The 17745-nt window shown below is 40.8% G+C and overlaps 1 protein-coding gene across 1 annotated transcript in view; it reads left to right on the forward strand.

Annotated features, from left to right (window-relative positions):
• LOC143586208 (uncharacterized) overlaps positions 1 to 17745 on the forward strand; it is a 33498-nt gene that overhangs the window by 11965 nt on the left and 3788 nt on the right. Inside the window, exons 3-4 of the mRNA XM_077067807.1 lie at positions 2422 to 2707; positions 4139 to 4429. Coding sequence (XP_076923922.1) covers positions 2422 to 2707; positions 4139 to 4429 — 577 coding nt within the window. The remainder of the gene's footprint in view (positions 1 to 2421; positions 2708 to 4138; positions 4430 to 17745) is intronic.

Consider the following 17745-nt stretch of genomic DNA (forward strand, 5'->3'; position numbering starts at 1 on the left):
AGTATTCGGGCAAACTTTATATTCAAAATGAAAATTTTTCGAGTAAAGTTTGACCGAGTAAGGTTTGTTAGTGGAAGTAGACCGAGTAAACTTTGGAAAAATTATTTTTTCGAGTAAGGTCTTATGATCTTAAATGAGATTAAATGTTTTTAATATATCAAGTGGATAACGTTACTGGTTGACAGCTAGTAATTCACAAGAAGACAAAAAACATTTAAAACACACTTTCAAAATGTATAAAAGAGGGACTTAGGCAAATTTTTCTACATTATTTCTCTCTATCTCTCTCCTTCCACTGCAAAACCTCTCTTACTAAGAAAAATAACCGACTTATCGAAATCAAGATTAATCCAAACCCTAATTTTTATCAGCCACTAATTCCGACTCGGTAAACATAAAAATTTATGTTTTCCGATCACGATTAGATTGTAATGTAAGTTGATTATGTACTAGAGTACTAACACTCTGTTTATGTGTTTAGGTTATTAATTTGTCGAAGAATAGGTTCTTGAAGAATTCTTTCTTTCTTCTTCATTTTTATAACTTGAAATTGTCTAAAGTATTAAACTTTATGTCTAATTTCACTTTGAATGTGTTTGTTTATGTATTACAGATATGGCAGATAACGAGCCAAAGTATGTTTTTGAGCCAAAGCACAATATGTGTGCTTTACTACAAGTTACACCAGAAAATGAACCGATGGCTCGTATGATTTTATGGATGGCGCGGTCAAATATCAGCTTCGCTCTAACTGAATGCCCAAGTATTTACAGAAATCACTCCTTGGATTTCTGGAGATCAGCAGAGCTAGTTGAAGACGGTAATGAATGACGAATAGAGGCAACCGTGGCCAGACAGGAGATACAAATCAATGAAAGGTTGATCAGAAGATGTTTAAGACTGAATGACGATGATCACAATCACATCAGCTTCGATACAAAGCATCTATTGAAGATTTTCAAAGAAACAATGGGGTATCAAGGAAATGTCCATGAGGGACAGTTTCAGAAGGGTCTGTTTCCGATGCTATACAGATTTCTTATTCATCACATTATTCATGGATTTGCTCCGAGGAAGGGATCATGGACTCTGATGAGTCATGATCTAGCAAATGCCACAGTTGGAACTATCTTTGATCTGCCCATTAACTTTTCCAAGATGATTTTTGATGGGCTAGTAGGAAATCTGAAGAAACCTGAGAGTAGGAGATTTTTGCAGTACCCAAGATTCCTGCAGATCATTTTCAACAGCACTTTACAAGATTTACCAACAATTGGAGACACACATAAACTGCAAGATCCTGATGCTTACAAGAGAATAAAAAATCCAGGTGTCTCTAATAACTTTGATGCAAGTGTTTCATTTGAAATTTTACCTTGGTTAATAAACCTGTGCCTGAGCTGAGCTCAGAGGAGGAAGAAGGGAGTGATGATAAGAGTGCTGAAGGAGACTCTGATGATGATGTTGATGGCAATGATGGTGGAGATGGTTTGGAGATGGAAGTTATGTCACAAGAACAGGGGGGATCAAAGAGAAGAAATTGAACAACCAATCCAAACACTACCACACTCACCACCACCAACCTCACCACATCAAACACCACCTCAATCATTTACCTTAGACCAACCTGAAACCTCCACACAACACACACAATCCCCATCCATCACTGAACAACCCACTTATGAACCATTCCCTACAACCCCACCCTCAAGCCAACAAGATAACACACTTCAAAGAAATATTGATCTAATGTTGGAGAATGATGAGTTGAAAAAGCAAGTTGAGGAGGTTAGGAATGAAAATGTTGAGTTGAGTAGAAAGAATGAAGAGCTAACAAATGAAAATGAAATGCTATTAAAAAGGTTAGCTGATGCTGAACTGATGATTAGAACCCTGGTGCAGGAGGTTGAGAAGACCTCAGCTGCCCCAAAACAGGGGGAGAATATGGATCAAAATGATGTGACTGATGCTGAAAGTGCTGAAAATATTGATGGTTTGAAAATGATTATGAATGATTATGATGTTAGTGATGAAAATGAAGAAGAGGTGTGTGGAGAGGAAACAAATGAAAATGAAAAGTCAAATAATGATGAGAATGTGATTACAGAAGAACTGACTGAGATCATGGAAGAAGAACTGACTGTTGAGAATGTAAATGTGGATGCTGCTACTGAGGAACTAGAACACACTGAGCCAAATGATGATCAAGAAGCTAGTTCCAAGAGGGTAGAGCATGACTCTAAATTGGAAAACTTATTTAGAGAAATTGATGAATTTGGAACTTCTGATAAAGAAGAAGATGAAGAACAGTTGAGAAAAAGAAAAGAGAAGGGAAAAGGTTTGGCAACTAATGATGAACCTGCTGTATATGTTGAGAGAGATGTATCTTTTGTAGATACTGCTGCTGCTGCTCTTGAAGAGCAAGAAAGAATAATCAAAGAAACTTTGGAGAGGGAGAAAATAGCCCTATCTCTAACTCCAGAAGAAATAGCAGAGCAAGAAAATCTTATCAGACAAGCCAACATTGAAAAAGAACTGACTGAAGATGAGGCTGATCAAGAAGTTATTGAGGTATTGATTAAGATGAAAAGAGTTGAGGAAGTGGACAACTCCTTGGGCACAGTGGTCAGCAAGTTTCAATCTAAAAGTCAAACATCAGAAACTGCTGCTGAACCAACTACTGATATAATTCCTGAAGAAGAAATTGGTGAGTCAATTGCAACTATGGCTGCAAAGAAATGGGTTGAACAAGTAAAAGAAGACATGAAAAAGAACCCTACTGGTAACTGGGGAGAAAGAAGATTTGAAAAGACTTATCAAAGAAGAAAGGGATCTGCTGAGCAGACTAATGATGAACCAATCAGGGTAATTCCCTTGCAAACACTGAAACCAGGAGAAAAATTACCAGGGGTCCCTGATGTTAATGTTCCTGATGTTAATGTTACTGAACCAGAGCATCCTGCCTCTGATGAACCCAAAATAGATACCATGATTGATCTATCAGATGATGAGGAGGATGACTCTGAGGAGTCTTATGAAGAGGGTGATGACAACCCTGATCAAGGAGGTGAGAAAGTTGGTACAAGCTCCACTACTGAGACCCCTCAAGCTAAAGAGACTTATATTCAAAGGGGCATCATTGAAATTAATGCAGAGGAAGTCTTAAAGAAGGTTGAGAAGAGAAAGAAAAATACTGAGCATTATAAGAACTATTTAAAAGTCAGAGGTTATCCTGAAGCTGCCCTGGAAAAATACACTATGGACCAAATTCAAGATCTCTACAACAGTGAGAAAGAGATAGTTTCACAAAAGTTTGTAAAACATGATGATAAGGTTGAACTGGAAGAATTAAAGAAGAAATATGATGGTATGTGTGGATATTTGATTGAGAAAGGCATGAAGCCTGAGGTTGTGAGAAATCTGAGTAAGGAGGCAGTATTTGACCAGTATTCCAAAAGAAAAGAGAAAGAGTTAAAAAGGGTCTATACTGAGAGCACAATTCAAACTGAACTACCTGATGAGCCTCCAAAGAAGAAAAGAAGAATTCAGACCTTAAGGGAGAAGGAAAAGGAGCAAGTCAAACCTGTTGAAATTCCTATCCCACAAGATGATGTCAAACCTGAACAAGAAACTGAACCATTCATGCCTTGGGAGAATGAGGAAATGATCAGCATCCTAAGAAACATAATGATAAACAAGAGAGGGATGACTGAAGCAGATTTCAATGTTTTGGAAAATGAGGATTTGAAGACTCTGTTCTATCTGCAAAAGGATGAGTGGGAAAAGGCATTGAAGGAAGGAGAAAATCCCAGATACTATGCTGATGGCAGATTTGTACCTGCTGGACTAGCAAGAACTCCAGGAATGATCAAAATGTTAATTGAACTGGAGGCAGCAGGACATGACATTGTGGATATAGCAAACCTTCCTACTGAGATGGTGGAAGCCATATATGTGAAAACATTCAACTTGGGACCTCAGAAGCCCAAGAAATCAATTCCATTCAGACCTCCAATCCATCAAAGATTCCCAAGAGGAAGAGGCCAAGGAGGAATAGGAGAATTAAGTAGCTCAGTACAACAAAGAACAAGACCACAATCTGGTGTGAATCTACCAAGAGAGCTCTACTATGATTCAGTAACTGATACTCTGAAGGTGATCATGGAAAGTAGGCAGTTTAGGGAAATTATTGTGAGAAGTGACTTCAGAGAATACAATGAAGAGCAACTGAGTAGAATGGAGTCACATCATCTTTATGATTTCTGGGATAGAAGCAGATCTGCAGGGAGACAAATGAATGACTTATCTAAATACATGTATGAGCAAGCTGGAAATGGGTTCAGGTTCTTAAAAGACAACATAAGTAGAGGTGCAGCTTCAATGAACAAAGCAAGAAGATCTGCAAAGATAAAGAAGATGGATATTGCTTGTAGGTTCCCAGTCGGATCTACACGAGATATCGCGTTCTACGTAAGTGCGGAATCCCTACGTAAGACGTTACGAGTATAGAAAACAATACGAGCTAACACACGATACGATAATCAAACTCACGTTGTATTCCAACCGTAAACACGTGATACTATGATCACCGAATACAAACTCTCTGACTCGAATACACGAATAAATTGAATTCTAATTCATAAGCCGTAAACTAAACAGCTTATATAGACACGACAACTTCGCCTGGCATGTTCAGGCGAAGTTGTCCCTAACTTCGCTTGTCTAACAAGTTCGCTCATATCAGCGAACTTGTTAGCAACATCGCTTACATACAAAACTCAAATCTAACTAACACGATTACAGACACTCGACACTGAACTACTGACATCATGCACCAACAGACTCCCCCTTGGCAGTAGATTCATCTCTTTAGCTTCAAACACGTGTCTAGTAATCTTCAATCTTCTATCTTCAAGCATGCACTCCTTCTCGAACACAAACCAAGACAACTCTTTGATATTTCCTCGCTTCGTCTTTCCAAGAAGGAATATAAAATATCTTCTTATCATTCAACACCTGCAAATCAGCTTGCGATAAGTTTACCAAGTGCATCGGATCATAAACTCTTAACACCTCTTGTTCATCCTCGTCTTCCATCATTGCCTCAGCTGTCTCACAATCTACATACCACCACTTCAGGTCTTTAAGCACATCCTTGGGCATTAATTTCATCGGTACTTCTTTCAAACACCGGATCGGTTTATACTTCATAATCTTCCAAGGCTTTCCATCAGCTCTTAAACCTCTATCCTTGTCTTCAACAAGTTTTCCCTTTTGTGGTTTCAACAGCTCAAATTTCTTCTCTTTTATACTCTCTTTCCACACAATCTTCCCAAGGACTCTAGCCATATTATCGTCACTTCTGTTTATCAATCCCAATCTGGCTAAGTCTTTCACTTCACATTCTGGCAGTGTATTCAACGATCTCAACATCCTTCTAAAGTACTGAACACCGTCATACCTTTTAATCACGAAGAGCCTCAACTGCTCATCATATATCCAGCAAATAATCCCTTTCTTCGCTTCAGCATAGCCATTAATGTTGTAACTCTTCATAAACATTGTAGGAACCGCTGGTTTCTTCGTTTTGACGAACCACTGAGCATAGCCTTCTTTCTATCTAGGCTGCTCTTCCCATTCAGATTCATCACTTGCCATCTCTCACTCTTCAATCTCATTATTAATCACAATCTCTTCTCCAATCTTCTCTATCACATCACTCGGTAGTACATCATCACCACCAACCAAACCATCATCCATCTCCACTACGTCCACTACCACCACATCATCACCACCAGCTGCAGTTGTCGACTCCCCCTGAGTTGTGGAAGTTCCAAGAGCTTGATCAGTTCTTGGCAACTCACCACCTGCATCTTTCGACGCATTGGGATCATCGTCTCTATCATTTCGTCTCTTGGTCCTCAACTCATCTCCTTTACCGCTCGTCTCCCCCTGAGATGCCAAGAACTCCTTGAAAGCATCTATGATTTTTCCATGTTCTACCAGCAGGGACGACTGCATCTGATTCTCTGCAACTAGGCGTTGAATAGCCTGGGTCTGGATAAGATTAATCCTTGACTGCTCCGCCACGACCCGTTCAAGTGCTGCTATTCGTTCTGAGTCGGATAAGGTTGCATCGAAATCGAACCTCATATGTATTATATCTTGAGTGTACTGAGTAGGGATTTCCGATGTCACCGGGACCTCAGAAGTAGAAATAGACGTAACCGCAGGTGGTATCGTCACCGATAACCCTGCAGTGGCCACAACAGTCGACTCTATAAATTGTGCCACGACCTTCGATGGAGTAATAGTTGGAGGCGGCAACGAAACGATCTCAAGCCGAAAGTTGGAAAGTAGTGGGTGGGAGGCCAAATGTAGATGAGGTAGCCTCCACGGGAACAACCGTAGCGCTTGGCCATGTAACCTGTAGTGATGAGGGAACCATTGTCATACCGGATAGTGTTGGTGGAGTGAACGTACCACCCTAGAGCTCTCACCGGCTCCCGATCCTGCACCTATCTGTTCCCTTCTTGACCTCCTGATCAACTGTTGTACCTCTTCCTCAAAGTCTGACTCACTGTCATCATCTGTTCTCTTTCTTTTACCATGTAGTCTTTCTCGAGTTACATATTCCTTCTTGCCTCTACCACTTCATCATCAGAATCAGAACCCGCCACCGTAGCAGCTTTCCTAGTAACATTCACAGTCGACACTTGGGCTACCGAGGCCTGTACGTTTTCCTCTGTATCCACCCGATCCATATCAAAGTAGCCTTGACCACCAAATTCTCCATCAAGGTCCACGTTCTCCTCCGGTGGCACAACAGGTGCAGCAGGTATAACTTGAGGTGCTCCTGCCTGTTGTGGTGCCGGGTCCCTAAACTCGTCCCCTCGAGCAGGCACATACCCCGGGTTGATCAAGTACCCAAAAAGTGGAGTATGTCGAGGACGGAGCTCAGGTTTGCTCCTCGCACTGTAGGATCTACATTGGGCGAAGATCCGTTTATTCACACTCTCAACGTATCGGATCGGACGGCGCTGAGGAAGCGTTGGAGCAACATGATTCAAGATCATTTGAAGAAATCTTGGATACATGATAAATCGCTCACGCGCCATCGCTCTTTGTTGACGATCAATCTCATAAAAGACCATCTGACTAAAGCTGTATCGCTTGTTGTAAGTCAGAGCAGTCATCGCTGACTGCATGGTCGCGCCCATGCCATCAGTGCCCGCCTTTCTCCCTGACATGCAAACAATCATAACATGCATGAGAAAGCGCCACTGGTCAAGTAAAAATCCTTTCCTCCTCTGCGTATCGCCCAAGGGACCAGAGTATCCCATTCTCAAAAACGCTCCATCACGGAAAGGAGCTACAAACTCTGTCGGGTCATCCCTTGTCTCATTTCCAAACCGTAAAGCCGCCCGGATTTGTTCAGAAGAGAACTGAACAATCTGATTGTTGACTGTTGCGCGCATCACCGGGGGTTCGACTCTACAGTCATATTCCATAGTCTGCCAAAAATCCTCAATGTTGGGCAAGGATATCGGCAGAGTTGTTGTAATCGCGTGGAATATCCGCGAGCGTAACAGAAATGTGATGATTTCGCGAAAATCATCAACTCCGCTCGCCTCCGGGTCTAATGTTATGTACATGTTGTGACCCGGGAAGAACTGTCTCAGGATATCACCTCCGTCATCACCGCCTGCACCACCTGCTCCAGCAACAGCAGCCATATCTGCAACAAACACGCTAAGTTAGATAAACGTCAAAGCAAGTCACAAGTTCGCCTGTTACCATGAGCGAAGTTGTGATCTATTCTGTACAGGCGAAGTTAAAGGTGGGGCGAAGTTGGGAAACAACTTCGCTTCAACTTGAACTTCGTCTGATAACTGTTAAGTAAAATGGTCCGGGCGAAGTTAATGATAACTTCGCCTAACCACAACATCGCCTCATAAACTGTTTCAAAATATATAATCAGGCGAAGTTAGACCTCAGGCGAAGTTACGGATAACTTCGCCTAAACTGTAACTTCGCCGAATTCGAATCGGCAACAGTTAGGATAATCGAACGACGTGTAGATGATGATTTTTGAGATCGAGGACTCCGTAACACATGATTTTATGAAGTTTTAGACGTTCAAGTAAATTACTATCACGTAATAACTAGTTTGAAATCGGGTGTTTAAGGTTCGAAAGATCGAGGTCGTTAATCGAGTCGAAACGACCGATGATTAACCTCAATAGACAATGATAGTATGATAATCGAACCCTACACACCTTGAATTTGATTAGTATCGAAGGAAAGTTAAACACAGATGCTCGATAAGTTCGCCTAGGTCTCGGAGAGGATAAGTTCGCTGGTTTTGAAATAATGAAACCGTTTGACCTAAAAATTTCTTTATATAGGGTCAAAGTTAGTACAGGCGAAGTTATCGATAACTTCGCCTATTCCAGGCGAAGTTATGAACAAGTTCGCCAGTATTTACAAAACAAACCCCTATACTTTGAACAATTTTCAATAAAGTTTTAAAGCATCCTTTAAAGCGTTAAATGATACGATCAAGACCAAGTAACCAGGTATAAAATCAAACAACTACATAAGTAACGAAAATTTGAAAAATTAAAGTACACGGGATCAAATTTCAGTCTCGACAGGGACTACCATGTTTTAGAAAAGATCCGAACAGGAATCATACTTATTACGTGACTGTCACACAGATCCGTGTTCAGCTGTATTATGACATAAAGAAACAGGTTGTAAGCAGGTAATATACTTAAAATGGCTTTCATCGTTTCTGTGATACGAGTTAGGTTCAATTAAGCTCAAAACTTAAGTGGGCAACAACTCAGAGATTATGATATCTCCTATCTATTCTCAAAGCGTATTTGGCTTTCCCCAAGTCACCCCGAATTGACCTCGACCCGTAGTGTCTGATTAAGTAGTAATTACTCTTCGATCTTAGACTCAGCTTCCCGTTCACCTTCTTGCGTCTTGATTGATAATCATTAACATTATGAACTCTAGAATACATTTTTTTTAATCAAACATATACACAACTGCAAGTAGAAAACAACTGCAAGTCCCGAATCTGGATCACTGCAGTGTCTTGACACGCTATCTTCACGGGAATCAGAACACTCACGGGCTCGTGTATGACTGGGTAATCACTTTTCTGCCTATCATTGGGAAAGATATGTATGAAGACATGCACAACTCTTAAGGAGTTTCCACATAAAATCTAGTAGATTTAGTTAGTATCACTTCTACTTTTACGCACCATAAAAAGCTACCATGACATACAATGACTGTTCTAAAGTCTTTTAGTCCTAATAACTTCACTAGTTAAGCACACAGAATCAGTATATCTATCACTTTCCAAGGTTGGATAAATTTTCTGTTAAACATAGTAAAGGTACTTCTTACGAAGTAGTAGACTTGAAAAATAATTTCATCTCCCGAAAAGAAAAAAATTAACTTCAATCGCCACGACCAAATCAAAGTCTTCAGGGAAACGGCTATCCCAAAGATCCAATGGATCAGCTGGACCGACCACATACTAGTATGTGTCCTTCTAACTAAGTATGATCGACTATTTTTCAGCGAAAGAATGAAAACACATCATAAACCGCCCCGGTCACTTTCAGTCATCTGGTTAATGGCTATCCTCATATTCTATAAGTAGAAATGAGGACCAAACATATCCGAAGACATGTCCTTCAAACTGAGGCAACCGACATAATTCTAAGCGATAGTGATTTTTTTTTTTTTTTTTTTTAATTCAAACACAAACATATGACATGGTTACTGGGGATTGATCATCCCATTCAGCTCAACAAGGTTTTGAAATCTAGTTTTGTCAAACGCTTTCGTGAACAAGTCAGCGAAATTATGTAACGTGTCAACCTTTTCGAGCACAATCAGTTTCTTCTCAGCACAATCCCGTATAAAATGATGACGAATGTCAATATGTTTAGTTTTACTGTGCTTTACGGGATTGTTAGTTACTGAGATAGCAGCAGTGTTATCAATGCAAATAGGAGTAAGTGAGAAATTCAGACCATAATCGCGCAACTGTTGTTGAATCCAAAGAACCTGGGAGCAGCAGTTGGATGCTGCCATGTACTCTGCTTCACAGGTTGAAATTGCGACTGAGGTCTGCTTCTTGCATTGCCACGACACTAGTCTGCCACCAAGAAACTGACATCCACCAGTTGTAGACTTCCGACTCTGATTGCACCCTCCATAATCAGAATCTGTGTAAGCGACTAGCTCCAAGTCTCCTCCTCTCGAGTACCACAACCCCAGCTTCGGCTTGCCTTTGAGATACCGCAGTATCCTCTTCGCACCCTTCAAATGAGATTCTTTTGGGTTTGACTGAAAGCGTGCACAAAGACAAACAGCAAACATTATATCAGTCCTAGAAGCAGTTAAGTACATTAAAGAACCTATAATAGCCCGATATTGGGTTGGGTCCACGTCTGCATCGTTGTCTGAATCAGCACCCGATTTGTGATTGACGCAGACTGGAGTATCATATGGAGTGTTGTCCTCCATCTTGAAGCGTTTGAGAACATCATGGACATACTTCGTCTGATGAATGAACATCCCGTCTTTCTTCTGATCAACCTGCAATCCTAAAAAGAAGGTTAGTTCACCCATAGCACTCATTTCAAATCTCTTCTTCATGACGGCCTCAAACTCCTGACACATGGCGACCTTTGATGCAGCAAAGATAATGTCGTCCATGTAGACTTGCACCAGCAGAAAGTCGCTACCCTTTCTCTTGAAGAACAATGTGCTATCAATTTTACCTCTTTCAAACTCATTCTCAAGCAAGTAATCTGATAAGGTTGAATACCAGGCACGAGGTGCCTGATGTAGTCCATACAGCGCTTTACTTAGCTTGTACACGTGATCGGGAAAGTCAGGGTCAGGAAAACCCGAAGGTTGCTCAACGTACACAACCTCATCGACTTTACCATTAAGGAACGCACTCTTCACATCCAACTGAAAAACCTTCATCCCCTTATGAGCAGCAAATGCCAAAAACAGCCGAATGGCTTCCAATCTTGCCACAGGAGCAAACACCTCATTGTAATCAATCCCCTCTTGTTGATTAAAGCCTTTAACAACCAGCCTCGCCTTGTTCCTGATAACAATCCCTTTCTCATCTCTCTTACATTTGAAGACCCATTTCGTGCCAATCGCATGCACATTCCTTGGTTTTGCAACCAAGTTCCATACTTCCATTTTCTTAAACTGAGCTAACTCTTCTTGCATGGCTTCGACCCACGAGCTGTCCTTAAGAGCCATTTGATAGTTCTTTGGTTCAATCTGGCTGATAAAGCAGGTGTACAAGCACTCGTTGATTATGCCTGATTCTTTAATGCTTGTGTAAACACAGGTGTGCTCATTCAAGCTTTTTCTTGTTTGTACACCATCGGACAGATCACCTATCACATTCTCCAAAGGATTATCTTTGTGAATTCTCGTAGTCGGAACCGAACTGACATTCAGATTATCTTCCAAGTTCGAAGATAGCTCACCAATGGGTGATTGATGTTGAGAGTGAAACAGATTGATGAATTCCTCTTCAGTAGAGGCAGCAGGGGTATTGACAGCATTTGACGAGGAAGGCTGACATTCATCATACTGTGGTCGTTGCACCAAAGTGTCTTCCTCATCGCATATCATCTACGTATCAATTCTTTCCTCAACTTATGCAAAATCCAGATAAGGTATGTTAAAAGATTTAAAAAGTCTCTCATAGTCGAAAACCCCAGCGGGTCCCGTGCTTGGTTTTGGTGATTTGTAACTTGTGATATCAGTGTTACACACCACCTCAACCTTGCTGGTCGATGTATTAAAGACCCGTCTGTTGGGAGTCCCAACAACGTATCCGACTAAGATTCCTTCGTCGGCTACTTCACCAAATTTAGAATTGGTCTTTAATATCGAACACGGGGACCCGAATGGTTCAAGACCACTCAAGTTGGGCTTTCTCCCATGCATAAGTTCATAACAGGTTTTATTTAATCTTTTAACAGCTAACACTCTATTAAGGATATAACAGGCTGTTGCAACAGCTTCAGCCCAGAACACCACGGGAAGTTTCGAATCAGCCAGCATGGTTCTGGCTCATTCAATTAAGGTTCTGTTCTTCCTCTCAGCCACTCCATTTTGTTGCGGTGTATACGGTGCGCTGTATTGGTGTTCTATCCCCTTCTGTAAGCAGAAGATCTCCATCTCATAGTTCTTGAACTCAGTTCCATTGTCACTCCTGATGAATTTAACCCGTTTCCCCATGATATTCACAACCTTGGTAATCAAATTCTTTACCATCTGCACTGTTTCATCCTTTGACTTCAGGAAATATACCCAGGAATATCGAGAGAAATCATCAGTGATCACCAAGCAGTAAGATGTTCCTCCTAGACTTCTTACATTCACAGGACCGAAGAGATCCATGTGAAGTAATTCTAGGGTACTGACAATTGAATTGACCTCCTTGGTGTGATGGGATTTCTTGTGTTGCTTTCCCTTTTTGCATGATAAGCATTTGTCTTCAAAGTTGAAATTCTTCAAGGGAACACCTAGCACAAGCCCATTTTTGACAAGGTATTTCATTTTCCGAAGATGAATGTGCCCCATTCTCCTATGCCACAACTCGGACTCCGATTCAGTTGCTTTTGACAGAAGACACGATTCTTCTGTGGCCATCTCAGTAGACCTCATGTCCATGATATACGTATTCTTCACTTTTGGAGCCTTCATAACAATCCAATCCTCTGGTATCTTAAAACCAGGATACAACACAATCGCTTCATTCTTTGTAAAATGTACGATGTAGTCTTTGTCACAAATCTGCGAAACACTCAGCAGATTGTGCTTCAGTTCTTCAACAAAATTTACTTTCTCCAAAGTCATCTTTCCATTCGACACCGTCCCTATTCCTGTAATCCTTCCACCGCTCTCTCCTGCGAAACTCACTCTTCCTCCTTGAACAGGTTTCAAGTCGTGTAACAATTTCTTGTTACCCGTCATGTGCCGGGAATAGCCGCTATCCACAACCCATTGATTGTTGGCAGCCCTGTTCAACTGTTCCTGCACGATTAAAGCAGATGATTAAAATCTGGGGACCCAAGACCGATTGGTCTTGGGTTGATACATCCCGTACCTTGGCTGTCCAAAGTTAGTATCATAATAATTTCTGTGAGTCCTAACAGGATACCTTCTTGTGGATTGACTATGAGTCCATCCAAACCTTCGTGAATTAAAAGAATTATTACTTAAGGTTTGGTTGTTAGCAGTGAAAAACTGAAATCTATTTCTTTGAAAACCTGGATTAGTCCATTTTCTGAAATTTAATGGGTTTTCATTTTTACCATTATAATGATTAACGTTAGTTCTTTTCTCAGATTTTGAAGTCCTCACACCTCTGAATTTCTGCTTCAGAGGGCAATCAGCAACAAGGTGTCCTAATTGATTACATCTAAAACAACTCCTGTGTCCAAATTTCTTATCAAAATTTGTCTTAGATGTTGAGGCTGTATTACTGCCCGTTTGTCTCACATATGGTGGGACATACGGGTTTAGTGGAGACTTCTTTTCAGGTGTTTTATTTTTCTCTCCACTTTTTGGTAACACTTCCTCTTGTTTTGTCTCACTCGACTCATAAGACTTGTCTGAGTTAGATGAGACAGGACTCGGAGCAGAAATCTTAACACTTGCAACAGGCTTACTAACTTCTGGTTCTTTAATAGTAACTTGAACTGGAACTGTCTGACCATAGTCAACATCAACAGATTTCTGATTACTAGGATCATAAGTGTAATTATGATTGAAAGGTGGTGGAACTTCATGATAACCAATTCCTCCCCTTTTTGGGGAACCTTGATCACTAACGAGGTGATCAAGTATAGCGGAGGAATTTCTGAATTGCTCAAGTTTCCTGTTAAGTTCCACCACTTTTACCTGGTGATCAGCTATCTGTTTTTCCCTTTCAGCTATTAGTTTGGTTTTCTCATCTAGAACTTCATAGCTAAGATCAATCACTTGAATTTTTTCAGCAAGCTTTGCTTTAAGACTTTTAATATCCTTCTCACTAGCTTTAATTTTTACTTTGTAACTATTTTCTCTAGCTTTAGTGAAATGATGATCTTCTTTTAATGTTTTAAATTGCGCATCCAAACTAACAAACTGATCAGTTATAGTTGTCAGTTGTTCAGACAGATGTTCACACTTAGTACAAGGGAGTTCGGTACTTACCTCGGAGAGCTGGTCTGCCACATCTGCCATGTAAGCTTCATTTTCGCCAGTTCCCTTCTCACTATTTGCAGTTTCGATTTTTGCCAAATTGGCCTGTTTAAATACTTCTTCAACATGCAGATTCCAGTTGTACTCCTCGTTCTATCTGGAAATCATGGCTCTATAGTCATTACCACTACCACTCTGCTGTGTAGATCTGTTTTGACTGCGTTCTACACGTTCATTTTTGCATTCTTTTGCAAAGTGGCCATTCTGCTGACAGTTGTAACAGCGAACCTTTGACTTATCAAACCCTGGCCTCTCACCGACAAACTTCCTGCCAGTCTTCTTCATGAACCTCTTAACTCTTCTCACAATCATAGCCATCTGCCACTGCACATCCATCTCCTCCAGATCATCAGCATCGATCTGATCATAGTCTTCATCCAAAATTGCAGGATCAACAATCTTACCCTGAATGTAATTCTCATACGAAGCAATAAAAGATGCATAGAGAGCAAACTGCTGTTCAGCAGATTTAACACTCATGGGCATCTTCGAGTAGTTGTTGTTTGAAACACTTGGGGTAAAACTACTCATGGTTGCTTGAGGTTGAGAAGCATTTGATCCTCCAGCTACAAAGCACACATCACCGTTCATGTTGAGAGATACATGTCCTTCGTGTGTTGAGTTAGCGCCTGACTCTCCCTTAGAGTAATAAGCAGATGATTCAGTTGTCGAACTTGATCCTGAGTTAACCTTTGCACCATACATACCCGGATCTTGAACCTGATCGGTAGGTGTCTCCTTTCGTACCATGTTCAGTTCAAACGTTCTTAGCTTGTTAACTGCTGTCTCCAGGTCATAGTCAGCAAAGTCTTTGTCTTCTCTCATCAACACAGTATACATCTCCCATTTCGGTGGGAGAGCATCAAGAAGCTTTTCAACTATCTCATCTTCTTTGTAAACAATTGAATAGTTGCTGAGTTCAGTCATCAGATGATAATATCTAGTGATGATATCATCAAGTGATTCATTCTTCAGATACTTGAAGACCGAGAATTGGGTTTTTAGAAGTTTAATTTTTGAGGCACGAAATCCCACATTGCCCTCAAACCGGTTCTCAAGTGCTTCCCAAAGCTCTCTAGCAGTTTTATACTTTCGGAAGGTGTGAAGTATCTCTTGTGGAAGAGCCATTGTAATTGCTGCATGAGCTTTGCTTTCGGCCTTATACATTTTCTTCTCTTCTTTTTCCATCTCTTTGTATTTCTTGATCTGATCACGACCCTCATACTCAGCAGTAGGTGGAATGTAACCATCTTGTATGCACACCTACATCTTAGCATCTTGATACTTGACATATTGTTCAAAACGATCTTTCCACGCTACATAATCAGTTTTCTTAAGCATCTTAGGTGCCTTTGTAGCCGAACCCGCTTCTACTTCCATCTTTACCAGTTCGGTAATGTTTATCGAAGACATCTTTCACAAAACTCAAAGAAATCCGAAAATCAAAAATTTTATTTTCAAACATCACTGTAGGCGAAGTTGTGGATAACTTCGCTTAAAACTTAACTTCGTGTGAATTTGTAACTTCGCTCACTTTCTTAAATTCGCCGGATTGGCGAAGTGAGAATAACTTCGCTTAAGTTGAGCGAACATGGGAGGTAGGCGAAGTTATGGGTAACTTCGCTTGAGGTAAGCGAACTTGAAGAGGTAGGCGAAGTTGTGGATAACTTCGCTTAACCTTATATCTTCGCTGAAACCCTACTAACAGTGACGGCAACTTCGCCTGATGAACACGAACTTTTGGCAGATTAGATTTCTGGGTTTTTTGAGATTTGTGAAGGTGTTATGGGTTGTTTATGATTGTAGGAGGTGAATATAGCACAAAACTCAGAAAACTCGTCCCGCGAATAGTCGAAACGGAACGATTTCTACACCCGCGTGATAATCCCGAACCACACAATCGAGCAAAAGCTCTGATACCAATTGTAGGTTCCCAGCCGGATCTACACGAGATATCGCGTTCTACGTAGGTGCGGAATCCCTACGTAAGACGTTACGAGTATAGAAAACAATACGAGCTAACACACGATACGATAATCAAAAACACGTTGTATTCCAACCGTAAACATGAGATACAATGATCACTGAATACAAACTCTCTGACTCGAATACACGAATAAACTGAATTCTAATAATTAATTGAATAAGCCGTAAACAAAATAGCTTATATAGACACGACAACTTCGCCTGGCATGTTCAGGCGAAGTTGTCCCTAACTTCGCTTGTCTAACATGTTCGCCCATATCAGCGAACTTGTTAGCAACATCGCTTACATACAAAACTCAAATCTAACTAACACGATTACAGACACTCGACACTGAACTACTGACATCATGCACCAACAGACTCCCCCTTGGCAGTAGCTTCATCTCTTTAGCTTCAAACACGTGTCTAGTAATCTTCAACACTCTTATCTTCATCTTTAAGCATGCACTCCTTCTCGAACACAAACCGATACTATTCTTTGATATTTCCTCACTTCGTCTTTCCAAGCAGGAATATAAAATATCTTCTTTTCATTCAACACCTGCAAATCAGCTTGCGACAAATTTACTAGATGCATCGGATCGAACACTCTAAGCACCTCTTGTTCATCCTCGTCTTCCATCACTGCCTCAGCTGTCTCACAATCTACATACCACCACTTCAGGTCTTTAAGCACATCCTTGGGCATTAATTTCATCGGTACTTCTTTCAAACACCGGATCGGTTTATACTTCATAATCATCCAAGGCTTTCCATCAGCTCTTAAACCTCTATCCTTGTCATCAACAAGTTTTCCCTTTTGTGGTTTCAACAGCTCAAATTTCTTCTCTTTTATACTCTCTTTCCACACAATCTTCCCAATGACTCTAGCCATATTATCGTCACTTCTGTTTATCAATCCCAATCTGGCTAAGTCTTTCACTTCACATTATGGCAGTGTATTCAACGATCTCAACATCCTTCTAAAGTACTGAACACCATCATACCTATTAATCACGAAGAGCCTCAACTGCTCATCATATATCCAGCAAATAATCCCTTTCTTCGCTTCAGCATAGCCTTTAATGTTGTAACTCTTCTTAAACATTGTAAGAACCGCTGGTTTCTTCGTTTTGACGAACCACTGAGCATAGCCTTCTTTCCATCTAGGCTGCTCTTCCCATTCCGTCTCATCACTTCCAATCTGTTGACTCATATCTATCTTCTCAACATCTGGTATCTCATGCTCCACATTATCTTCTACTATCGCTCACTCTTCAATCTCATTATTAATCACAATCTCTTCTCCAATCTTCTCTATCACATCACTCGGTAGTTCATCATCACCACCAACCAAACCATCATCCATCTCCACTACGTCCACTACCACCACATCATCACCACCAGCTGCAGTTGTCGACTCCCCCTGAGTTGTGGAAGTTCCAAGAGCTTGATCAGTTC

Source organism: Bidens hawaiensis, unplaced genomic scaffold (assembly GCF_021521415.1).
Source record: "Bidens hawaiensis isolate Kalapana, Puna unplaced genomic scaffold, B.hawaiensis_p1.1 tig00034474_1, whole genome shotgun sequence".
Lineage (NCBI taxonomy): Eukaryota > Viridiplantae > Streptophyta > Magnoliopsida > Asterales > Asteraceae > Bidens > Bidens hawaiensis.